The sequence below is a fragment of the Sapajus apella genome, unplaced genomic scaffold (assembly GCF_009761245.1).
Source record: "Sapajus apella isolate SASKATOON/1434 unplaced genomic scaffold, GSC_monkey_1.0 scaffold2, whole genome shotgun sequence".
Lineage (NCBI taxonomy): Eukaryota > Metazoa > Chordata > Mammalia > Primates > Cebidae > Sapajus > Sapajus apella.
In genome coordinates, this window is record NW_022436942.1 from 79,448,110 (window position 1) to 79,473,644 (window position 25,535).

A 25,535-nucleotide genomic window follows, 5' to 3' on the forward strand; every position below is an offset into this window, starting at 1 on the left:
AAATTGCTTGAACCTGGGAGGCGGAGGTTGCAGTGAGCTGAGATCCCGCCACTGCATTCCAGCCTGGGTAACAGAGAGAGACTCTGTGTCGGAAAAACAAAAAAGATATTGGGTGTTTGTTTTTGGTTTTTGTTTTTCTGTTCCACAATAGATTCAGTCTCGTGGACTACCCCACACTGCCTCTTGCAGTCACAGGTTATTGACCATCCACCCTCTATCCTACGGTGCCTTTCAAAGGGTGTGATCTCTGAGGTCTTTTACAGCCTAGTGACCAAACATTAAATGGGCTAAGATGTCAAGATCCAGGTATTAGAATAGGTCCAGCTCATCTGCAAGAATATCATCCTTTCCCCATCTCCTCCATTTCAACAACCTGTAATTCCTCCCACCCACTGAATGGGAGGAAGCATCTACAGATCATGCAGCTGACATGGAACTTGTATCTAGAATATATAAAGAACTCTTACACTTTGAAATCGTAAGACAAAAGGCCAGCCATGGTGGCTCACACCTGTAATCCCAGCACTTTGGGAGGCCAAGGTGGGCATACCATCTCAGGTTAGGAGTTCGAGACCAGACTGACCAACGTGGTGAAACCCCACCTCTACTAAAAACACAAAAATTAGCTAGGCGTAGTGGTGCATGCCTGTAATCCCAGTTACTTGGGAGGCTGAGGCAGGAGAATTGCTTGAACCCAGGAGGCAGACGGTGCAGTGAGCTGAGATCCCGCCTTGCACTCCAGCCTGGGCAACAGAGAGAGACCCTGTGTCAAAAAACCAAAAAGGACATTGGGTCTGATGGGGTTGAGAGGATTATCTGTGATCAACATACGGCCTATGAGATAAGAGTCAGTTTTTCTGTTCTGTTTTTTTTTGCTTTTTTTTTTTTCTTGTTCCACAATAGATTGTCTCAAGGACTACCCAGGGAAAGCAACAGCAAAATTATAAAATGATTTTTTCCTCACTTTTGCTATCAACTTGTTCTTTATTTAGACGTTCTGCTTCTGGAAGTAGATATAATTACACTGTGTGCCGCACATATCTGTCATTATGTTATACAATGACGTATTTCACAATGTCTATGTGCCAGATAAGTGAATCTTACAGCTTTAAATGCCTGAACATGTAATTTAAACATTTTTTCACTAAGGGTTCTTCTGAACAAATGACACTGTCTCATCTGACTGGCCTTTTGCGACTCAAGGCCATGGTAACAAATGTCAGTCTTACATAACTATAACCAAATGACGCCCTAAAGGCACACTGAGGGCTGTCACCACTGGCCTCTAAACTAAATGGTCCCAGACTGATGAGTTGTTTTGGAGTTCTTGGCTCTGCTTTTCATAGAAACATTTCTTTTTTATGGGCTATTTGTGTATCTGCTGCTCTTAGTATTGGTGGCCTTGGGCAATGTGTCCCATCCCTTTCTAACTTGCTGCATTCAAAGAAATGTTTGTTTTACCACCTACGTTACTGGTGACATTGTACATTTTTCATCTGTTAGATCCTAGGGCTGTAGCCATAGTCTTTTCAATTCCAAGTTTCAGGAGGCTAATAGCTTAAGCAAAAAATGTACGTTTATTCTAAGATTATGGGGGTATCTCAAAGGTAAAAGTGAACGGGGTAGGGGGCAGAACCAGGGAGTAGAAGCTCAGCAGAAACCAGAGGCCATTCTCTTCGTCTCTCTCACCTGTGTGTGTCTTTGCCCAGCTGTTTCATTGTTTTACTTCCACAGATTACTGCTCTAAGCTTCTCCATGCACGTGAGGGTTATGTCAAATCCGTTCGAGTCACCTACAGAGAAGAAACAGTTGTCTGTATCCCAAGGCCAAAGCCAGAGAGACTGGGCCGGTTTGGGTCAGGTTCCCACCTGTGTTCCAGTCACCTGTGGCCAGGAGAATAAGGTCACATCATATAAAAATGGCTGCTGCGCCACCTCTAGGAGAAAGGACAGCCTAGAGGAAGGAGGAACTGGCTTAATGTCACCAGCAACAAAGGAAGCAGAAAATCAAAACTGTTCCAATTGCATCTAAAATAAAAATAGAGGCTGGGCGCAGTGGCTCACACCTATAATCCCTGCACTTTGGGAAGCCGAGACAGCTGGATCACTTGTGCTCAGGAGTTCAAGATCAGCCTGGGCAACCTGGTGAAACCCTGTCTTTACCAAAAGTACAAAAAAAAAAAAAAAAAAAAAGCTGGGCATGGTGGCAAGTGCCTGCAGTCCTAGCTAATTGGGAGGCTGAGGTGGGAGGATCGCTTGAACCTGAGAGGCAGAGGTTGCAGTGAGCCGAGATCCTACCCAGGTGACACAGTGAGACACTGTCTCAAAAAGAAAAAAAAAAAAAAGGATAAGCTTGGTTTGAGGGACTGAGATGCTCCCCGATGAAGAAAGAACATGAGGTCTGGCCCCACGGATTCATGGCATATACTTTGCTTTTCTTGAGACCTTGTTGTTTACTCCCTGTTTATTGGAATTATTACTGAGACATAACTCACGTACCATAAAATTTACTCTTTTTAAAAGTACAATTCAGTGGCTTTTAGTATCTTCACAGGTTCCGCAGCTATCACCACTCTCTTTCCTAGCACATTTTCATCCCCTGACTGGAAGCCTCGTATTCATCAGCACTCACTTTCCAGCCTTCCTTTCCTCTAGCCCCTGGCAACCACTAATCTACTTTCTGTTTTTCTGTTTGTTTTTTGTTTTTGAGATGGAGTTTCACTCTTGTTGCTCAGGCTGAGTGCAGTGGCGTGATCTCAGCCCACCGCAACCTCCACCTCCTGGGTTCAAACGATTCCCCTGCCTCAGCCTCCAGAGTAGCTGGGATTACAGGTGCGCGCCATCACACCTGGCTAATTTTTGTATTTTTAGTAGAGACAGGATTTCTCCATGTTGGTCAGGCTGGTCTTGATCTCCCGACCTCAGGTGATCCACCTACCTCAGCCTCCTGAAGTGCTGGGATTACAGGTGTGAGCCACTGCACGTGGCCTCCACTTTCAATTTCTATGGATTTGCCTATTCCAGACATGACCTATACACAGAATCATACAGTAAGTGCCCTCTCGTGTCTGGCTTCTCTCACTCAGCACGGTGTTTTCAAGGATTATCCATGGATATCCAAGGATTATCCAAGGCAGCATGTGTCAGTGCTGCCTTCCTGTTGTGGCTGAATCATATTCCATTGTGTGGATGGACCACATTGTATTTATCTGCTCATTAGTTGATGGACATTTAGGTTGTTTCCACTTTTTGGCTATTATGAATGCTGCTATGAACACTATGTTTTCATCAGAGATTTATAATTTTAAATCTTATATTTATGTCTTTGATCCATTTTGAATTAATTTTCTTTTTTTTTCTTTTTTAAGACGGGGTTTCACCATGTTGGCCAGGCTGGTCTCGAACTCCTGACCTTAAGCAATCCACCGCCTTAGCCTCCCAGAGTGCTGGGATTATAGGCGTGAGCCACCGCGCCTGGCCTGAATTAATTTTCTTTCTCTTTCTTTCCTTATTTATTTTTATTTATTTATTTATTTATTTATTTATTTTGGAGACGAAGTCTCGCTCTGTCACCCAGGCTGGAGTGCAGTAGCACGATCTCAGCTCATTACAGCTGCCACCTGCTGGGTTTGAGCAATTTTTCTGCCTCAGCCTCCCAAGTAGCTGGGATTACAGGCATGACCCACCACACCTGGCTAATTTTTGTATTTTTAGTAGAGACAGGGTTTCACCATATTGGTCAGGCTGGTCTCAAACTATCAACCTCAAGTGATCCACCCACCTCAGCCTCCCAAAGTGCTGGGATTACAGGTGTGAGCCATTGCACCCAGCCTTCTTATTTATTTTTGAGACAGGGTCTCACTCTGTCACCCAGGCTCACACTGCATCCTTGATCCCCTAAACTCAAGTGATCCTCCTGTCTCACCTTCCCAAGTAGCTGGGATCACAGGCATGCTGTTGCATTTTTAAAGTATTTGTGGAGATGGGGGGGTCTCTCTATGTTGTCCAGGCTGGTCTCAAACTGCTGGGTTCAAGCAATACTCCAAGTTAATCTCCCAAAATGCTGGGATTATAGGAATGGGCCACTGTGTCTGGTGAATAAAGTTGTTGTTTTTTTTTTTTTTAAAGAAATAAACCAGGCTGGGCACTGTGGCTCAAGCCTGTAATCCCAGCACTTTGGGAGGCCAAGGTGGGTGGATCGCAAGGTCAGGAGATCAAGGCCATCCTAACCAACATGGTGAAACTCATCTGTATTAAAAAATACAAAAAATTAGTCGGGCATGGTGACACACACCTATAGTCCCAGCTACTCAGGAGGCTGAGACAGGAGAATTGCTTGAACCAGGGAGACAGAGGTTGCAGTGAGCCAAGATCACGCCATTGCACTCCAGTCTGGGCAACAGAGTGAGTCTCCGTCTCGGAAAAAAAAAAAAAAGATAAACCAAGGGCAACAGCGTAAACAAAATCACTTTCTTTTCCTAGCCTTTTCTTGGCTTCCCAAAGTGCTAGGATTACAGGCTTGAGCCACAGCGCCCAGCTGATTTATTTTTTAGGATCAGTTTCTTTGGTTGGGCCTAATGATGTTACAACTAGTAATTTATGAAAACTTGCATTTCTGTTTTTCTTACCCATCCCCATTCCAAAACACAAGCAAACCATCTAGAATGAGGATTTGTAAGGTTGAGACGAACTCATTACTATAGGGTAAGTATGAAAAGGGGCTGGAAATGTGTTTTGATTGTTGCCATGACTTTTTTCTTCTTTTCTGTTTTTTTTGAGATGGAGTCTCACTCTGTCGCCCAGGCTGGAGTGCAGTGGAGCCATTTCAGCTCACTGCAACCTCTGCCTCCCTTCAGGCGATTCTCCTGCCTCAGCTTCCTGAGGAGCTGGGATTACAGGTACCTGCCACAACGCCCAGCTAAGTTTTTCGTATTTTGAGTAGAGATGGGGTTACACCATGTTGGCCAAGCTGGTCTGGAACTCCTGATCTCAAGTGATCCACCCGCCTCGGCCTCCCAAAGTGCTGGGATTACAGGCGTGAGTCACCGTGCCCAGCCATGTTTTGATTCTTAAGGAAATGATTTTTTTAAGAACCCTTCCAATGAGGATTTAGCAAGGGAGTGTTCCTCTTCTACAGAGAATTTGAGCTTTCCCAATTGCACCAAGCTCCATCTGGGCAGAGACCTCACCTGCCTGTTCACTCCATATCCCTAGCATCGAGAAAATTGCCAAGCGAAAAACAGGCACTCAGTAAATTTCTGTCAAATGAATGAATAAAATACCACCACCTTTTCCTGGGACCATTTTGGACCAAGGCATGCATGGGCATCTCTGTTCCTTCCTCTAACTTAACAATTCCATCTCTTAGAGGCAGATGCTGTTTTCTGCAAATTTTATTATTCACCTCTCTATATTTGGAAAAACAAGTTGGTGTAGCTTAGGAATCTCACATCCAGGAAATGAACTAAAAATGTTGTATCAAAGATTATACAGAGGATCCACAAAGTAAGAAGCAAGCAGATGAGAGCAGTTAGAGACATCATGCCATATTTTCCAGAAGAAATGGTCCATGGATTAAAAATTATCACGATGGGCCAGGCATGGTGGCTCACACCTGTAATCCTAGCACTTTGGGGGGCTGGGGGGGGTGGGTCACCTGAGGTCGGGAGTTCAAGACCAACCTGACCAACATCTCTAGAGATGGAGAAACCCCATCTCTATGAAAAATATAAAATTAGCCTAGTGGTGGCGCATGCCTGTAATCCCAGCTACTCGAGAGGCTGAGGCAGGAGAATCGCTTGAACCCAGGAGGCAGAGGTTGCAGTGAGCCAAGATGGCGCCATTGCACTCCAGCCTGGGCAACAAGAGCGAGACTGTCTCAAAAAAAAAAAAAGAAAGAAAAAAAAATCATTATGAGTCTGCAGTAACATAGAAACCAAATAGTGTGAATGAGAAAATGAAAAGCACAACCATTGACTGTGATTACAAACCGTAACTATACCGATTACCTGACAGAATTTATGCTGCATGAAGGCAGGATATTTTGCTTGTTCTCTTCACTGGATAGTATCTGGCATATGGAATGTGCTTATTAATATTTTCTGAATGTATTGGGGAAAGTAAATATAACATTCACCTATAAAAACATATCTGTTGTGGTGGCTCACTCCTGTAATCCCAACACTTCAGGAGCCCAAGGCAGGCGGATCACGTGAGGTCAGGAGCTGGAGACCAGCCTGGCCAACATGGTGAAAACCCAGCTCTACTAAAAACACAAAAATTATCTGGAAGTGGTGGCAGGTGCCTATAATCCCAGCTACTCGGGAGGCTGAGGCAGGAGAATCACTTGAACCTGGGAGGCAGCGGTTGCAGTCAGCCGAGATCACCCCTCTGCACTCCAGCCTGGGCAAGAGTGAAACTCTATCTCCAAAGAGAGAGAGAGAGAGAGAGAAAAGAAAACATATCTGAAGGGAATGAACAAATATCCACGCGGAAAATTGTGTTTTTGAAGTGGAATGGTGGCTGTTTCCCCCACTTTCCCTCTATTTTCCAATTCTCCCCTGAAGTTGTGATACCATTTTCTCAGTGGAAAGGATGACCACAGAATCGCCTCCCCCGGGCTGCAACTAAGGAAGCATTTGGATTGGAGTGAGAATGCGGCCAGGCTTCAAATCCAGGAGGGGCATCTTACAGGGTGTGTGGCTCTCACCCAGAGCTCACGCGACATCTGATATTTAGGCTGAGGGCGGCACGGTCCCAGCTCCAGCTGCACGCGTTTAGGAGCCTGTAGTCCTGAGCGATGGCTGCTGCAGATAGCCCCTGAGTCCTCTACGGAAGTCCCTGGCACCTAAAAGGACCCCTAAGGGGGGTTGCTCGTTACCCCTCACTTGAACTCGGCCCCAAATGGGAGGTCACCCTCTCCTCGCGGACTCCCTCTTCCCCGAAACAGTCTCTCGTTCTCCCTGGCCCTCCTGAGAAGGTCATTACTCCCCAACCCGCCTTTTTTGTTGTTTTTTGGTTTCTGGTTTTTTGAAGCAGGGTCTCGCTTCGTCTCCCAGACTGGAGTGCAGTGGCGAGATCACAGCTCAAGGCAGCCTCGACCTTCTGGGCTCAAACGATCCTCTCACCTCAGCCTCCCCAGTAGCTGGGACCACAGGCGACCGCCACTACGCCCGGCTTCGTGAGTATTTTTGATAGAGATGGGATCTCGCTATGTTGTCCAGGCTGGTCTCTAAATCAAGGGACCCTCTCACTTCGGCCTCCGAAAGCGCTGGGATGACAGGTGTGAGCCACCGCGCCAGGCCCCTCGCCCGCCTTTGGAAGAAGTCATTTGTCCCGAAGGGCGAGGCCACTCCCTCCCCACGAGTTCCAGGCTCCCTGGAGGGTCCAGGTTCCCGGCAGGGAGGTGGCGCCCTCCCCCGGGCCCCAGGCCCCGGGCCCAGACCGCCCGCGCCGCCTCCTTCCGGGCCCTCCCCCGCGATGACGGCACCGCAGGCCGGCCGGGCTGGGCGGGGCTCCGAGCGGGGACTGAGACCCGGACGGGCTCTGGGACGGGGAGCGGGCGGCGCGGCCATGGCGGGCTGCTGCGCCGCGCTGGCGGCCTTCCTGTTCGAGTACGACACGCCGCGCATCGTGCTCATCCGCAGCCGCAAAGTGGGACTCATGAACCGCGCCGTGCAGCTGCTCATCCTGGCCTACGTCATCGGGTGAGCGCGGCCGCGCGGGGTCGGGCTGGGGTCGCGGGGGCGTCGCGCGGGGTCGGACGGGAGCTGCCTTCGGCTCCGCGTCCTGCGGCGGCTCATCCCGGCCTCGGTCACCTGGGCGAGTATGGGGGCGGCAAGCCGAGGCGATGACACCTTCCCCGGGCTCCAGCCGCAGCGACGGGGTCCCGGGGGCAGGAGGCTGCTTGCTGCTGCTTTGAAGCCACAGCCGGGGCCGGGCGCGGTGGCGCACGCCTGTAATCCCAGCACTTTGGGAGGCCTAGGCGGGCCCATCGTCCGAGCCCAGGAGTTCGAAACCAGTCTGGGCAACATCGTGGGACCCCGTCTCTGCAAAAAATTAAAAATCGGGCCGTGGTGGCGCGCGCCTGGGGTCCCAGCTACTCAGGAGGCTAAGGTGGGAGGATCGCTTGAGCCCAGGAGGCTGAGGCTGCAGTGAGCTGTGATCACAGCACTACGCTGGAGCCTGGGAAACAGTGTGAGAGCCGTCTCTTTACAAAATAAATAAAGGCAAAGCCTGGCTAAGCCTTTACCCTCTCCTGCTTGACAACGCATAGTGCCCCTTGGCTGTGGGGGTTTTGCCCTGAACGTCTCAATCTTCTCTCTTCACTTCCCATCCTGCTGATTTGCTGACAAAACCAAAGATTGGAATTTCCGCTTGGTTCCTTCCCAGTCGGCCTTGCCCTTGGGTACGAATGACTTCTGTTCATTTCTTTTGATCACTGTACGATCAAACGAAATATAGCGAGGTCAGACTTCAAGAGTATTTAAAGTTCCCGTCCTTTGTTTTGTAAGATTGTGGGGCTTTTTATGGTACCTGCTCTAGCCCAGTCAGTCATTGCCCCCTTAGGCTAGAGATGCCCTACCGCCTCAGGTCTCGCGGAATGTGCCATTGTACTTGAAGGCACCTGTTACTCTTTTTTCTTTTTTTTTTTTTTTTGAGATGGAGTTTCTCTCACCCAGGGTGGAGTGCAGTGCCATGATCTCCACCTCCCGAGTTCAAGCGATTCTCCTGTCTCTACCTCCAGAGTAGCTGGGATTACAGCGCCTGCCACCATGCTCGGCTAATTTTTGTATTTTTTAGTAGGGACGGGGTTTCACCATGTTGGCCAGTCTGATCCTAAACTCCTGACCTCAGGTAATCCACCTGCCTCAGCCTCCCGAAGTGCTGGGATTACAGGCGTGAGCCACTGCGCCTGGCCAGCACCTGTTACTTTTGAATACAACCCAAGAGAGGAGAAGATGGGATTTACCTTGTCACCTAGGGCTACTTTAAAGGCTCACCTGGGGTGTTCCGGTGTGTACAGCTGCTGGGCTGACACGTATTGCTTAGTGCAGTGGCCCCCAAACTGCACATTGGAACCACCTGGGAATCTTTGGCACCCATCCCCAGACCTTTTTTTTTTTTTTTTTTTTTTTAGATGGAGTCTAGGTCTGTGGCCGAGGCTGCAGTGCAGTGGTGCAATCGTGGCTCACTGCAGCCTCCACCTCCTGGGCTCAAACGATTCTCATGCCTCAGCCTCCCGAGTGGCTGGGACTGTAGGCATGCGCCACCACGCCTTGCTAATTTTTGTATTTTTTGTAGAGAAGGGGGTTTTTCCATGTTGATCAGGCTGGTCTCCAACTCCTGGCCTCAAGTGATCCACCTGCCTCGGCCTCCCAGAGTGCTGGGATTATAGGTGTGAGCTACTGTGCCCAGATGCATCCCCAGACCTTCTGATTTAATTGCTGTGGAGTATGATCAGCTCCCCAGGTGATTCTGATGTTCAGCAACGTTTCGGAACCAATGAACTGTGTTTCCCAAACTTACCTGATCATGGAAGACTCATCTGAAGAATTGTTTAAAAGTAACAAATCCTCCTCCTTGGGATGAGGTTTGGAATCTGAATACTGCCCAAGGGAATTCCCCATGACCGGGCAGGTTTGCCTTCTAACATCTGTCAGCAGCAGCAGTAGGTGCAGACAGTATTCGAGATGGCTTTTCAGGTACAGACCCAACATCAGAACCACCTGGCCCACACCTGTAGTCCCAGTGCTTTGGGAGGCCAAAGTGGGAGGATCACTTGAGGCCAGGAGCTCAAGAAAACCTGGAAAATTCGCAAGACCCCTTCTCTAAAAGGAAAAAAAAAAGGTTAAAATGGTAAGTTTTACTGATGGAGAGGTGTTAAAAAAAAAAAAAACTTAGGGCCAGGCATGGTGGTGCAAGCCTGTAATCTCAGCAATTTGGGAGGCTGAGATGGGCAGATCATGAGGTCAGGAGTTCGAGACCAACCTGGCCAACATGGTGAAACCCCGTATCTACTAAAGATACAAAAAATTAGGCCGGGCTCAGTGGCTCACCCCTGTAATCCCAGCACTTTTGGAGGCTGAGGCGGGTAGCTCACAAGGTCAAGAGATCAAGACCATCATGGCCAACATGGTAAAAACCCGTCTCTACTAAAAATGCAAAAATTAGCTGGGCATGGTGGCTGATGCCTGTAATCCCAACTATTCTGGAGGCTGAGGCAGGAGAATCACTTGAACCCAGGAGGCAGAGGTTGCAGTGAGCCAAGATTGCACCACTGCACTCTAGCCTGGCAACAGAGCGAGATTCCGTTTCAAAAAAAAAAAAAGGTACAAAAAATTAGCGGGGCATGATGGCAGCTGCCTATAATCCCAGCTACTTGGGATGCTGAGGCAGGAGAGTCGCTTGAACCCTGGAGATGAGGTTGCAGTGAGCTGAGATCACACCATTGCACTCCAGCCTGGGCGACAGAGTGAGACTCCATCTCAAAGGAAAAAAATTTTTTTTTTTGGCCAGGCACAGTGGCTCATGCCTATAATCCCAGCACTTTGGGAGGCCAAGGCGGGTGGATCACCTGAGGTCAGGAGTTCAAGACCAGCCTGGCCAACATGGAGAAACCCCATTGCTACTAATAGTACAAAAAATTAACCAGGCCTGGTGGCAGATGCCTGTAATCCCAGCTACTAGGGAGGCTGAGACAGGAGAATCACTTGAACCCAGGAGACAGAGGTTGCAGTGAGCCAAGATTGCACCACTGCACTCCAGCCTGGGCAAGAAGAGCAAAACTAAAAAAAAAAAAAAAAAAAAAAAAAAAAAACTTTTGTTTTGAGACCCACTGCTAGCCAGTTAACTGAACTCACATCTGTGGTTGGACCTGAAGCATTTGGGCCAGGAGCTCCCCTGTGGCTTTTTGCTTTTGGCGTTTGCTGCTAGTGGGAGAATCAGTGCATATCTACCTTAGGGTACCTGTAAAATTACGACTGCAGCAAGTATCCATAGCGATGTTGTACTGTATGGTAGCCGCTAGCAACATGTAGCTATTGAATACTTTAACTGTTCTACTCTAAATTGAGATGTGCTGTAACTGTAAAATACACACTGGATTTCAAAGACATAGTACGGAAAAAGAGACAGGGCACGGTGGCTCATGCCTGAAATCACAGAACTTTGGGAGGCTGAGGTGGGAGGATCACTTGGGCTCAAGGGTTGAGACCAACCTGGGCAACATAGCGAGACCTTGCCTCTACAAAAAAAAAAAAAAAAAAATGCAAAAATTGGCCAGGCATGATGGCTCACGCATGTAATCCTAGCACTTTGGGAGGCCAAGGTGGGTGGATCACAAGGTCAGGAGTTTAAGACCAGCCTGACCAACATGGTGAAACCCCATCTCTATCAAAAATAGAAAAATCATTTGGGTGTGGTGGCAGGCGCTTGTAATCCCAGCTATTCGGGAGGCAGAGGGTGGAGAATTGCTTGAACCCAGGAGGCGGAGGTTGCAGTGAGCCGAGATCTCGCCACTGCACTCCAGCCTGGGTGACAGAGCGAGACTTCATCTCAAAAAAAAAAAAAAATTAGCCTGGCATGGTGGCACATGCATATAGCCCTACCTGTTTGGGAGGTTGAAGCAAGAGGATTGATTGCTTGATCCTGAGAGGTCGAGGCCACAGTGAGCTGTGACCACGCCACCCCGCTCCAGCCCGGGCAACAGAGCAAGACACTGTCTCAAAAAAAAAAGAGTACCACTATCACATCAATACATTTTCTATTGATGACATGTTAAAATATTTTGGATATATTGGGTTACACAGAATATATCATTACAATTAATTTTTCCTGGTTTTTTTTTTTTTTTTTGAGATGGGGTCTCGCTCTGTCACCCAGACCTAAGTGCAGTGCACCATCTCAGCTCACTGCAACCTCTGCCTCCCAGGATCGAGTGATTCTCCCACCTCAGCCTCTGGAATTACTTTGGCTACAGGTGCACACCACAATTGGCTAATAATTGTAATTTTTTTGGTAGAGATGAAGTTTCTCATCTCTATAGTCATGAGGTTTCCATGTTGCCCAGGCTGGTCTCAAACTCCTGAGCTCAAGCAATCTGTCCGCCTCAGCCTCCCAAAGTGCTGGGATTACAGGCGTGAGCCACCGCCCCTGGCCCCTCCTGTTCCTTTTTACTTTTTGACATGGCTATTAGAAACTTTTAAATTACATATGGCTGAGGTGGCTGACGCCTGTAATCCCAGTGCTGTGAGAGGCTGAGGCAGGTGGATCCCTTGAGCTCAGGAGTTTTGAGACCAGCCTGGGCAGCATAGTGAGACCCCACCTCTACCAAAAATACAAAAAATTAGCTGGGCATGGTGGCGTGCACCTGTAGACCCAGCTACTTGGGAGGCTGAGGTGGGAGGATCGCTGTAGCCTGGGAGGTGGAGGTTGCAGTGAGCCGAGATTGCACCACTGCACTTTAGCCTGGGCGACAGAGAGCCTGTCTCAAAAAAAAAAACAAAAAAAACCTGTAGCTCGTATTATGTTTGTATTGGATAGCACAGCTCGCAGGATTTCTTATGGCGTATTCGCTATCTCAGTCACAAGAATCTTTAGAGCAGTAAATGCTTTGCTTTTGTCCATCTTGCAATAATGAAAACTGACTCAGGATCTGAATGAAGGCTCTTTTTTTTAAATCATCTCTTAACTTTCTGATCCAACTCATCTTGGCAAAATTGTGGTCTCCTCCTATAGCAATCCTTCCTTAAAAGAGACCGAACACACAATTCTCATTTATCTAACTCTGTTAACAGTCACATGATGAAGTAATCACATGATAATGAGTGGCACGAAACCCTGTGTCTCTAAGTTAGGCAACTCACTGCAATTGATGAGTACGGTCCTCCTGCCCAAGCTTTTGTGTGTCAGACTGGAATTAAATGGAAGCTTACACTGCAGCTGAATTCCTAGAAACCAGGAATTCAGAAGAAAAGGAACTTGTGAGGGGGAAAGCCCATCTCTAGGCTGGGCAATGAACTTGGAGACCGCTCAATCAGACACACTCATAAGTAAGTAATGAAAACCAGAAAACCAGTTAATTCCCTTTCTTTTTTTCCTTCCTTCCCTCCTTCCTTCCTTCCTTCCTTCCTTCCCTCCTTCCTTCCCTCCCTCCTTTCCTCCCTCCCTCCTTTCTTCCCTCCTCCTTCCCTCCCTCCCCTCCTCCTCTCCTCCCTCCCTCTCTCTCCTCCTCCCCTCCCTCCCTCCCTCCCTCCCTCCCCTCCTCCCCTCCTCCCCTCCCTTCCTCCTTTCCTCTTTTCCTTCCTTCCTTCCTTCCTTCCTTCCTTCCTTCCTTCCTTCCTTCCTTCCTTCCCTCTTTCTCACTCTGTCACCCAGGCTGGAATGTAATGGCACGATCTCAACTCACTGCACCCTCCACCTCGTGGGTTCAAGTGATTCTCCTGCCTCAGCCTCCCGAGTACTTGGGACTACAGGCACCCACCACCACACCCAGCTAATTTTTGTATTTTTAGTAGAGACAGGATTTCATCATCTTGCCCAGGCTAGTCTGGAACTCCTGACCTCAACAAAACCAGTGAATTTCTGAAGTCTCAGCATCTAGGACTTAGAAGAAGGAGGAACCTATCGTTTCCTGATTCTATAAATAACGACATTAATAGTCTCTAGCAGATGTTTGATGACAGTTTGGAGGGAGGAGTCCTGATTTGTAGTACTGGCCAGTTTCCACGGTGTCAATACTTGCTCCATAATCAGCAATGATTCACAAACATTGTTTTAAACATTTGACATACATTAACTCATTTACCCTCACAAGAATCCTGTGAAGTTCTATCATTCCCATATTATAGATGGGAAAACTAAGGCACAATGAGGCTAAGCACCTTAGCCAAAGTTATGCCTGGTGACTGGTGGACCTGAGCCGTGAACCAGGGCCCGCTGCCTCCCGTCTGTTCTAACCCCTATGAGCTAATGCCTGGAGATGTTTTTTTGAGACAGGGTCTTGCTCTGTCACCCAGGCTAGAGTGCAGTGGCATCATAGCTCACTGCAGCCTCCATCTCCCAGGCTCAAGTGATCCTCCCAACTCAGCCTCCCAAGTAGCTGGGCTCACAGATGTTTACCATCATGCCCAGCTAATTGTTTTTTTCTTTGAGACAGAGTTTTGCTCTGTCACCCAGGCTGGAGTGGTTTCACCATGTTGGCCAGGCCTGTCTTGAACTCCTGGCCCCATGATCCACCCGCCCTGAACTCCCAAAATGCTGGGATTACAGGTGTGAGCCACCGTGCCCAGCTAATTTTTTATTTCTTCTAGAGGTCCCTCCATTGTTCAGGCTTGTCTCAAGCTCTTGGACACAAGTAATCTTCCCCACTCAGCCTCCCAAAGTGCTGGGATTACAGGCGTGAGCCACGGTACCCAGCCCCTTTGGATTTTTAATTGTTCAGACTGGTAGTCATATTCCCACTTCAGAGGAGAGAAGCGTATATGTGATGAGAATTCTTGGGGGAAAAGTAAGAAACTACTCTTAAAAGTTTGTTAGGCCGGGCGCGGTGGCTCAAGCCTGTAATCCCAGCACTTTGGGAGGCCGAGGCAGGTGGATCACGAGGTCAAGAGATCGAGACCATCCTGGTCAACATGGTGAAACCCCGTCTCTACTAAAAATACAAAAACATTAGCTGGGCATGGTGGCATGTGCCTGTAATCCCAGCTACTCAGGAGGCTGGGGCAGGAGAATTGCCTGAACCCAGGAGGCAGAGGTTGCGGTGAGCCGAGATCGTGCCATTGCACTCCAGCCTGGGTAACGAGCGAAACTCTGTCTCAAAAAAAAAAAAAGTTTGTTAAAGGGTAGAATTCTCTTTTGTAGAAAGAGTAGTCTAGGGATGTGCAATCTTTTGTCCTCTCTGGGCCACATTGGAAGAAGAATTATTTTTAGCCACACATAAAATACACTAACACTAACAATAGTTGATGAGCTTTAAAAAAAAAAAGGCAAAAGTCATAATGTTTTGAGAAAGTTTACGAATTTGTGTTGGGCCTCATTTAAAGCTATCCTGGGCTGCATACGTCCTGAGTACCATGGGTTGGATGAGCTTACAGCAGAGCATAGTGGGTGAGAGAAGAGGCTTCTGGCTTGACTTCAAATCCTGACTCTGCCACTCACTAGCTGTGTGACCTTGGGCAAGTGACTTAACCTCTCTGTGTCTCCGTTTCCTCCTCTGTAAAATGGAAATAATAATACCTGCCTTATAAAGTGGTCAGGATTAAATGAGTTAATACATATAAAGATCTTAGATCAGTGCCTGGTGTCTATAAACACTCCAGTGGTAACTTATAACACATGTAATAAAGACCCTGTTCATCGAGCGTTTTCATTGTAACATCAGTGTGCTGAGCACTTTACCTGCACCACCTCATTTGTTTCCTGCAAACCCTCCTGTGGTTAGGTGCTACTATTCTCATTTGGCAGAAGTGGAAATGGAGGCTCTAGAAGTCATGAGATTAGTCAATACCATACTTCCAGCCTCTGGCTGTCAGAGGCTTCCTGGCATCAGTTCAAATCCATTGAATCCTAATGGCAATTTAAGAGGCCTGTTTTATTTTATAGGTGGGTGTTTGTGTGGGAAAAGGGCTACCAGGAAACTGACTCCGTGGTCAGCTCTGTTACGACCAAGGTCAAGGGCGTGGCTGTGACCAACACTTCTGAACTTGGATTCCGGATCTGGGATGTGGCCGATTATGTGATACCAGCTCAGGTGTGTCTCCCACTGTGTCTTTTGTCTAACACTGACACTTTGTTCTTTACTGACTTTGCACACTTGATTAATGATTGCCATGGCCTGAGTCCTGACATCACCGATGCCCAGACTGATTGTTTTAGTCCAAGAAAGCGGTGCAGCCAGATCTCTTGTCGGCTTACGATCTAACAGAGTGTATCCAGGCAGCTGTGGTCCCTCAGCTTGAAAGTGTGGCAGGCTGAGACACCAGAAGTTTTCCAGGTGGATATCTCGGTCTATCTCAAGTGCTGAAAGATGAGAAAACACATGTCTTAAATCCTAGTAAAAATTCAAGTGGAAATAGCACCTTTACACGTTTTGGGTTTGCATCATTATCCTAAATCCACAAGGTAAATCTTTCCAGACAGTGTAAAAACTTAAGGCTAGGCCGGGCGCGGTGGCTCACGCCTGTAATCCTAGCACTTTGGGAGGCCGAGGCGGGTGGATCACGAGGTCAAGAGATCGAGACCATCCTGGTCAACATGGTGAAACCCCGTCTCTACTAAAAACTACAAAAAATTGGCTGGGCATGGTGGCGCGTGCCTGTAATCCCAGCTACTCAGGAGGCTGGGGCAGGAGAATTGCCTGAACCCAGGAGGCGGAGGTTGCGGTGAGCCGAGATCGCGCCATTGCACTCCAGCCTGGGTAACAAGAGCGAAACTCCGTCTCAAAAAAAAAAAAAAAAAAACTTAAGGCTAGGCACAGTGGCTCACACCTGTAATCCCAACACTTTGGAAGGATGAGGCAGGTGGATCCCTTGAGCACAGGAGTTCGAGACCAGCCTGGGCAATATGGTGAAACCCCATCTCTACCAAAAAAAAAAAAAAAAAAAAGAGGGCCTGGCACGGTGGCTCACGCCTGTAATGCCAGCACTTTGGGAGGCCAAGGCTGGTGGATCAGGAGGTCAGGAGATTGAGACCATTCTGGCTAATACAGTGAAGCCACTTCTCTACTAAAAATACAAAAAATTAGCTGGGTGTGTTGGTGTGCACCTGTAATCCCAGCTACTCGGGAGGCTGAGGCAGGAGAATCACTTGAGCCCTGGAGGGGGAGGTTGCAGTGAGCTGAGATCACGTCACTGCACTCCAGCCTGGGCAACAGAGTGAGGCTCTGTCTCAGGAAAAAAAAAAAAAGGAAAGGAAAAAAAAAAGAACTTTAACAGCAATTAGAGACCAAAACCCAAACAAGAAGGAAACAGACAGAGCACCGGACCCTATCAGGACCAAAGGGAAGGGAAGACACTGTTTACTGCCACATGCTAGCCTCCAGGCTGTTAATCTGCAAAGCTCCAAGTTAAACATTGACTCTTTAGCCCTGGGAGCAGCTCCGCGCCACACAGCCAAACCCTGACATACCCCTCCAGATGGCCTGTGTGCTGCGGGACCTAGGGTGACCAGTGTAGATAAGCTGCCAACTCTTGGCTCAGAGCTCTTGCCAGGGAAAACAAGGACTTCAGAAACTCTGTTTCTTCAGGTGTGCTCTCCTTCCCTCTGCCTTCTCATGAGAAGGGCCTTGTGGGGTGTGCAGAGAGGAGACGGAGCCAACGAGCCGTAAAGGTCAAGTGGAACAGGGGATCTGCAGTTGGCTGGAGGGGGCAGTCCTGTTAGCATGCACCTGTCTCAGCAGAGACACGGCTGCCTCCTGTGCCCCTGTAGCCTCGTCCCAGCAAACTCTGGGAATGTCATGCTTGGTGTGTTTACTGGGCGGATGAGGAAGGACACAAGCCCTGCTTTTGTCCCTTGGTGGGAAGGAGCACCCCTCAACTCGGCCTTCCATGGTGGATCTGGGTGGGGGCCGTGTAAGTTCCCCAGGGCTTTCTTCATGAGCTTTCGTGATGTCTGTGTTCTTCCGTGGACAGAGCACAGTCATCTGTTTGCAGCCACTTGACTCATCTCCAGACTGAAATTCCCTTTAATTTGAAGTAGATGAGAGATAGGAAACAGGCCAGGTGTGGTGGTTCATGCCTATAATCTCAACACTTTTGGAGGCCGAGGCAGAAGGATCGCTTGAGCTCTGGAGTCTTTTTGTTTGTTTTTGTTTCTTTTTTGAGACGGAGTTTTGCTCTTGTTGTCCAGGCTGGAGTGCAATGGCGCGATCTCAGCTCACCGCAACCTTGGCCTCCTGGGTTCAAGCAATTCCCCTGCCTCAGCCTCCCAAGTAGCTGGGTTATGGGCATGTGCCACCATGCCCAGCTAATTTTTGTATTTTTAGTAGACACAGGGCTTCTCCATGTTGGTCAGGCTGGTCTCAAACTCCCAACCTCAGCCTGGGTGACAGAGTAAGACTGTCTCAAAAAAATAAGATAAAGGAATAAAGGTGATCCACCTGCCTCGGCCTCCCAAAGTGCTTGGATTACAGGCATGAGCCACCGCACCCAGCCAGAGCCCAGGAATTTGAAGCTGAAGTGAACTATGATCAGGCCACTGCACTCCAGCCAGGGCAACAGAGTGAGACCCCAACTCTGAAAGAGAGTGAAGGAGAGAGAGGAAATAAAAAGTAGACCATACTGAATTGTTCCAAGTGTAACTCAGGAGAGTCTTAGGAGCGGCCTTCTCTGACACCAAATGAGGAGGGTTTTTGTACATTGAACACCTGGGAACACGACAGCATGGCTGCGGTGACAGCTCATGCCTCATCCCCAGGCTTCCTCCTGTGGCCTTCTTGTCTCCCAACATAGTTTACCCTAGGCCTTTGGAGGATGCCAGCTATTCCTAGGACTTCCACCACTTCTCAGACTGGAGGTGAGGATGTCTACAGACTGGTTGGTTTCTGAGTTGCTCTGATCCCTAAGATGGCTCCCACTGCTGACTGTTCTTCCCAGGAGTGTGAAATGCTGAAAGCTTTGGGCATCTCCTTTTAAAATGCCTGCGCCCAGCCAGGCAGAGTGGCTCATGCCTGTAGTCCCAGCACTTTCAGAGGCCAAGCAGGAGGATCGCTTGAGCCCAAGAGTTCGAGACCAGCCTGGGCAATATAGTGAGCCCCCATCTTGATTGGATGGGTGAATGGCTAGATAGATGGACGGATGGACAGATAGATAGTTAAGATAGATGGGTGGATGGGTGGATGGGTAGATAGATAGGGTAGATTAGATGGGTGATAGATGATAGATAAATAGGAAATAGACAAGATGATCGATGTAGGATAGATTAGGTAGGATACGTTAGAGATAGATAGATTAGATCGATGGATACCAGCGCCCAGTGAGAGGAGGATCCAACTAGAATCTTCTGGCGTCTTTGCCTTTTATTCCTTATGTAAGGAGGTCATTATCAGCAGTTCTTCAGTCTCATCCCTAGCAAACTGCTTTGCAGAAATTCTAAATCAATGATTTGGCACCCTCATACGTATGAGGAGGAAACAGAAGCTTCTCAAAGAGAAATGTGACTTGCTGACCCTGACCAAGTCTTCTCTAGAATGTTTTATTTATAATTTCAGTTAGGAAAGAAAAGCAGCCAGATCTGAGCCCCATGAGATGAGTCCTCGTGTTTTTATTCCTGTGATAATCTGGTTGGCAGGGAATGTTGTTAGCACTTGTTGGCTCTTTCCCTCAGTAAGTCAAGCTTAACTGAGAAACCATTGTTTCAGCTTGCAGAACCCCCCTTTTAAAAAACTGCAATAAAATTCACTTACAGAAATTAACCATTTTAAGCCGGGCACAGTGGCTCATGTCTGTAATCCCAGCACTTTGGGAGGCTGAGGCAGGTGGATCACTTGAGACTAGGAGTTTGGGACACGCCTGACCAACATGGTGAAATCCCGTCTCTGCTAAAAATACAAAAATTAGCCAGGTATGGTGGTAGACACCTGTAGTCCCAGCTACTTGGGAGGCTGAGGCAGGAGAATCGTTTGAACTCAGGAGGTGGAGGTTGTGGTGAGCCAAGATTGTGCCACTGCACTGTAGCACGGGCAACAGAGCAAGGCTTCTCTCAAAAAAGAGAAAATAAATGAAAGAAATCAACCATTTTAAAATGAAAAATTCAGCAGCATTTAGTGCACTCACAGTATTGTACAAGCCTCACCTCGGTCTGCTGCAGAACATTTCCATCACCCCAAAGAGAAGCCTCGTATGCTACGCAGCGCTCCCCGCTCCCCGCGTTCCGCACATCCCTCACTCCCTGGCAACCACTAAGTGCTTTCTGTCTCTGTGGACTTGACGGTTCCGGAAATTTCACATCAATGTAATCATGTCCTGTGTGGCCTTTGTGTCTGGCTTCTTTCATTCATGTTTTTGGTTCATCCATGTTGTGGTTTGGGTCAGTGCTTTATTCCCTTATTTTATTTTATTTTTTAAATTATTTATTTATTTTTAAGATAGGATTTCACCAGGATGGCCAGGCTGGTCTTGAACTCCTGACTTCAGGTGATCAACCCACCTCAGCCTCCCAAAGTGCTAGGATTACAGGCGTGAGCCACCGCGGCCGGCTATTCCTTTATTTATTTATTTATTTTTTTGAGACGGAGTTTCACTCTTGTTACCCAGGCTGGAGTGCAATGGCGCGATCTTGGCTCACCGCAACCTCCGCCTCCTGGGTTCAGGCAATTCTCCTGCCTCAGCCTCCTGAGAAGCTGGGATTACAGGCACGCGCCACCATGCCCAGCTGATTTTTTGTATTTTTAGTAGAGACGGAGTTTCACCATATTGACCAGGATGGTTTCGATCTCTTGACCTTGTGATCCACCCGCCTCGGCCTCCCAACGTGCCGGGATTACAGGCTTGAGCCACCGCGCCCAGCCTATTCCTTTATTTTATTTTATCTTATTTTTTTGAGACAAAGCCTTACTCTGTAACCCAGGCTGGAGTGTACTGGCATGATCTCTGCTCACTGCAGCCTCTACCTCCTGGGTTCAAGTGATTCTCCTGCCTCAGCCTCCCGAGTAGCTAGGATTACAGGCGCCTGCCACCACACCTAGCTTTTTTTTTTTTTCTTTTGATATTTTTAGTAGACATGGGGTTTAACCACATTGGCCAGGCTGATCTGGAGCTCTTGACCTCAGGTAATCTGCCTGCCTTGGCCTCCCAAAGTGCTGGGATTATAGGTGTGAGCCCCCGTGCCCGGCCCCTTCATTCCTTTTTATTCGTGGCTGAATCACATTCCATGTGTGCCTCGGCCAGGACAGGCATTTGGGCTGTTTCCACCTTTTGGCTCTTGTGAAAAGTGCTGCTGTGAATATTTATGTACAAGAATTTGTTTGAGTCGCCATTTTCCATGAAACTTAGAAACTTATAAGCTTTAAAGTTAAACTTTTAACTTATAAGTTTAAAGTTTATAATCTTTCCTGGAAGAGAGCGGGAGGCCGGGCGGTCAGTTTTTGAATTGGCCTATTAAGTCAAAGTCTGCCTTTCTCGGCTCTCCTCGAGTCCTCTGAGCATGACTTACCCACATTCTCTCCCCTCTGCAGGAGGAAAACTCCCTCTTCATCATGACCAACATGATCCTCACCGTGAACCAGACCCAGGGCCTGTGTCCCGAGGTAGGCGGCTCCCCCGGCAGAGCCCCAGGCCCCCACCCCTCTCTGCACGCCTGTCCGCAGGTATGTGGAGCTGGGCCACGTGGACCTTCTTCTCACTCCTTCTTTTTCCAGATTCCAGATTCAACCAGTGTGTGTGAATCAGATGCCAGCTGCACTGCTGGCTCTGCCGGCACCCACAGCAACGGTACGAGCTCGAGGCCTCCTGGGGAAGGCAGTCCCTGATCAGACCACCTCCACTGTGAAGCCTCTTCGATAGGGAAATCCCAGGAATAAAGAAATCCCCGCCAATTCCTTCACATGACCCTGGGTGAGCCAGGTGTCGAGGCTGGGCCCTAGAACCCTGTCTACATTCATGGCTGTCATCCCAGCTCTTGCCCTGTTTATTTATTTATTTTTGTGCCAGAATCTTGCTCTGTTGCCCAGACTGGAGTGCAGTGGTGCGATCTCAGCTCACTGCACCTCCCGAGTTCAAGCAGTTCTCCTGCCTCAGCTCCTGAGTAGCTGGGACTGCAGGCACGTGCCACCATGCCTGGCAATTTTTCTATTTTTGGTAGAGATGTGGTTTCACTATGTCGGCCAGGCTGATCTCAAAATCCTGACCTCAGGTGATCCGCCCACCTCAGCCTCCCAAAGTTCGGGGATTACAGAAGTCAGCCACCGCGCCCGGCCTCTTGCCCCATTCTTTAGCTTGGTATCACCCTGGCTGAGATGTGGCCGGCACACAGGTGACTGTCTTCCTCTGATTCTAACTCCTGGACACTGACACTGTCTAAATCCCAGATTTGCAGAGCTCAGGATTGGCTGCGTGGGAGCCTGGGTGGGGCTGTCACTCTCTACTCCAAAAAGGTAGAAAACGGGAGGCCCCTGTGGACCTGGGACCCCCTTGTCCTTGTAGGAGTCTCAACAGGCAGATGCGTGCCTTTCAACGGGTCCGTGAAGACCTGCGAGGTGGCAGCCTGGTGCCCGGTGGAGGATGACGCACATGTGCCACAGTGAGTCCAGCCCTAGGGAAGGAAGAAAGTGCCTTTTTTTTTTTGAGACACAGTTTCACTCTGTAACCCAGGCTGGAATGCAATGGTGCAATCTTGGTTCAACCTCCGCCTCCTGGGTTCAAGCGATTTTCGTGCCTCCCAAGTACCTGAGATTACAGGTGCCCACCACCATGCCCGGCTAATTTTTTGTATTTTTAGTAGAGACAGGGTTTTGCCATGTTGGCCAGGCTGGTCTCGAATTCCTGACCTCAAGTGATTCACCTGCCTTGGTCTCCCAAAGTGCTGGGGTTACAGGTGGGAGCCACTGCACCCCACCGGAAGCACCTTAAACTCTGGATGTCAGCCTTGAGCAGAGGTAATCAAGGATTACACCTGTGTGTTGTGGTTTTCTGTGTGTTACTGGTGTCTGTGTGGAGTCAGGCTGCCCTAGGATGACTGCTCTCAACCACAAGGCAGCGACCATCAGTGGCAAGGTGGGCCACAAGTGTCTGTCACTCACGAGAAGGGTGCAGGTAATTTCCTCCTATGTTAGGACTCTGTCAGTTTCAAATAACTGACAGGAAACAGTTCTCAATGCCTTAAGCACATGTGCGTGCGCGCGCGCGCGCGCACACACACACACACACACACACACATACACATACACACACGTGTGTGCTTAGTGGGGGCCGTATATTGTTCAGCTAACCAAAAAGATCCAGCGTGGCCGTGAGCATCTTGTGCCAGGCTGAGGCAGGGGAATCACTTGAACCTGGGAGGCGGAGGCTGCATGTGCTGAGATGGTGCCACTGTACTCTGGCCTGGGTGACAGAGTGAGGGCTAAAGAACAACACCCTGGTCTCCCCGCCTGCCTCCATGTCCTTTCGTGCCAGCTTCACTCACAGGATCTACCACATAGCCCAGGGGGCAGCGCTGCACTTAGAGCCCCCAAGGCCAAGTCCCAGCTGTCCCTGGAGAGTCTAGACCTGTCCATCACCACATCATCAGCCAGAGCTCTCAACCCATCTGTGTGGCTGGGGCATGGGTTTTGCTTATCAGCTTGGGCCTGGGCCTCATGCCCACCTCTGCAGCTGGGGCTAGAGTCGGACCCACCCAAGTGACACAGGCAAGCATTAGGGAGGCATGGCTTCCAAAGGAAACTTGGGGTTCTGTTATCAGAAAAGCTGGGAGCAGATGCCGGGAAGAAAATAACAGATGTTTACTACATTATATTTTAAACTAATCTAGACAGATTCGGCCAGGCACGGTGGCTAACGCTGTAATCCTGGCACTTTGGGAGGCTGAGGCGGGCAAACCACCTGAGGTCAGGAGTTTAAGACCAGCCTGGCCAACGTGGTGAAAAACCCCGTCTCTACTAAAAATATAAAAATTAGCCAGACGTGGTGGCTGTCACCTGTAATCCCAGCTACTTGGGAGGCTGAGGCAGGAGAATCGCTCGAACCTGGGAGGTGGAGGTTGCAGTGAGCCAAGATCGCACCACTGCACTCCAGCCTGGGTGATAGAGGGAGAGTCTGTCTCAAAAAATAAAAATCTAATAAAAAATTTAAAAATCAACTAAACTAGACAGGTTCAAGGTTGCTCCAGACTAACATTCTCACTGGTTGTCTGTCATTGGCTGTGCTTGGCAGGGGGGGGAGTCCAGGCCGCGCTCTGAGAAGCGCATGCAGCCCAATGCCTTGCTCACCAAGAGCACCGACTGAGGCCTCTATGAGCCCCGGGGAGCAGGAAGCCACTGAACCTCATCCTGAGTGTGTTGAGAAGGAGGGAAAGGCTGAGAACTGCAGATTTAGAGATTGCTGAGGCAAAGGAAGGTGGTAGAAAAAAGGAATCCTAGCATCTTAGAGCTGAAGAGGATCTCACAGAGCTGTGCTCTCCAGTGCAGGAGCCTCTGGCCCCACGTGGCTTTTGAGCAATTGAAATGTGGCTGGTCTGAAAGGAGATGGGGCATCCATAGGAAATACACTCATAATTGATTCTGAATTTTTTTTTTTTTGAGACAAAGTCTTGCTCTGTCACCCAGGCTGGAGTGCAGTGGCACAATCTCAGCTCACTGCAACCTCCACCTCCCGGTTCAAGTGATTCTCCTGCCTCAGACTCCCAAGTAGCTGGGATTATGGATGCCTGCCACCATGCCCAGCTAATTTTTGTAGTTTTAGTAGAGACACCGTTTCACTATGTTGGCCAGGCTGGTCTCGAACTCCTGACCTCAGGTGATCCACCCACCTCAGCGAGAGAGCAAGAAAAATATGGTATCTTGTGAGACACAACTATAAGCCGCACTCCAATTTAAAGTTTTCTAGTAGCCACATTAAGCAAAAGAAACAAGTAACATTTTATACAATAACCCAAAACATTACTTCAACACGTATCCAACATAAACTATCAATGAGATATTATACATTCTTTTTTTCATAATAAATATTCAGAATCAGGCTGGGCACAGTGGCTCATGCCTGTAATCCCAGCACTTGGGGAGGCAGAGACGGTTGGATCACTTGAGGCCAGGAGTTCAAAAACAGCCTGGCCAACATGGTGAAACCCCCTCTCTACTAAAAATATAAAAATCAGCCTCGTGGTGCGCACCTGTGATTCCAGCTACTCAAGAGGCTGAGGCACGAGAATCCCTTGAACCTGGGAGACAGAGGTTACAGTGAGACAAGATCGTGCCACTGCACTCCGGCCTGAATGACAGAGTAAGACTCTGTCTGAAAAACAAAACAAAACAAAAACGTTTTGGAACTAGACAGAGGCGACGATTGCACAACATTGTGAATGTAGTAAATGCCACAGAATTGTCCAGTTTAAAATGATTAATTTTATATTATGTGAATTTCGTCTCAATTTCTCTAAAAAGGTGAGTTGATCTTAAAGTATAGTATATGAGGTACACAGGTGTCTGGGTGTGTTACGTACAGGAAATGACAAAAATTTGTACACCCCTGTTGTGAGCCATCCCCCTTGAGGGAGCAAGGACTCTGAAGATCTGAGATAAGGCTGGGCGCAGTGGCTCACGCCTATAATCCCGACTTTGGGAGGCCGAGGTGGGTGGATCACCTGAGGTCAGGAGTTCAAGACCAGCCTGGCTACCATCCTGAAACCCCGACTTTACTAAAAATACAAAAATTAACCAGGCGTGGTGGCATGTGCCTGTAACCCCAGCTACCCAGGAGGCTGAAGCAGGAAAATCGCTTAAACCTGGAAAGTGGAGGTTTCAGTGAGCCAAAATCACGCCATTGCACTCTAGCCTGGGCAATGGGAGCGAGACTCCGTCTCAAAAAAAAAAAAAAAAAAAAAAAAAAA

General features: G+C 48.6%; 1 protein-coding gene and 1 long non-coding RNA gene across 2 annotated transcripts in view; one reads left to right on the forward strand and one right to left on the reverse strand.

The window, feature by feature from the left end:
- Positions 1-964: 964 nt before the first annotated feature.
- On the reverse strand, positions 965-7,190 carry LOC116525944. Its single transcript, XR_004257887.1, has 2 exons — positions 7,127-7,190; positions 965-1,792 (listed from the first exon to the last, which is right to left on the reverse strand). It is a non-coding gene; the product is annotated as an uncharacterized LOC116525944 (long non-coding RNA).
- The window catches only part of P2RX4 (purinergic receptor P2X 4), a 26,326-nt gene continuing 7,980 nt past the window's right edge, over positions 7,190-25,535 (forward strand). Inside the window, exons 1-5 of the mRNA XM_032242085.1 lie at positions 7,190-7,705; positions 15,603-15,750; positions 21,172-21,243; positions 21,355-21,427; positions 22,139-22,235. Of these exons, the coding sequence (XP_032097976.1) occupies positions 7,212-7,705; positions 15,603-15,750; positions 21,172-21,243; positions 21,355-21,427; positions 22,139-22,235 (884 nt within the window). The 5' untranslated portion in view covers positions 7,190-7,211. The remainder of the gene's footprint in view (positions 7,706-15,602; positions 15,751-21,171; positions 21,244-21,354; positions 21,428-22,138; positions 22,236-25,535) is intronic.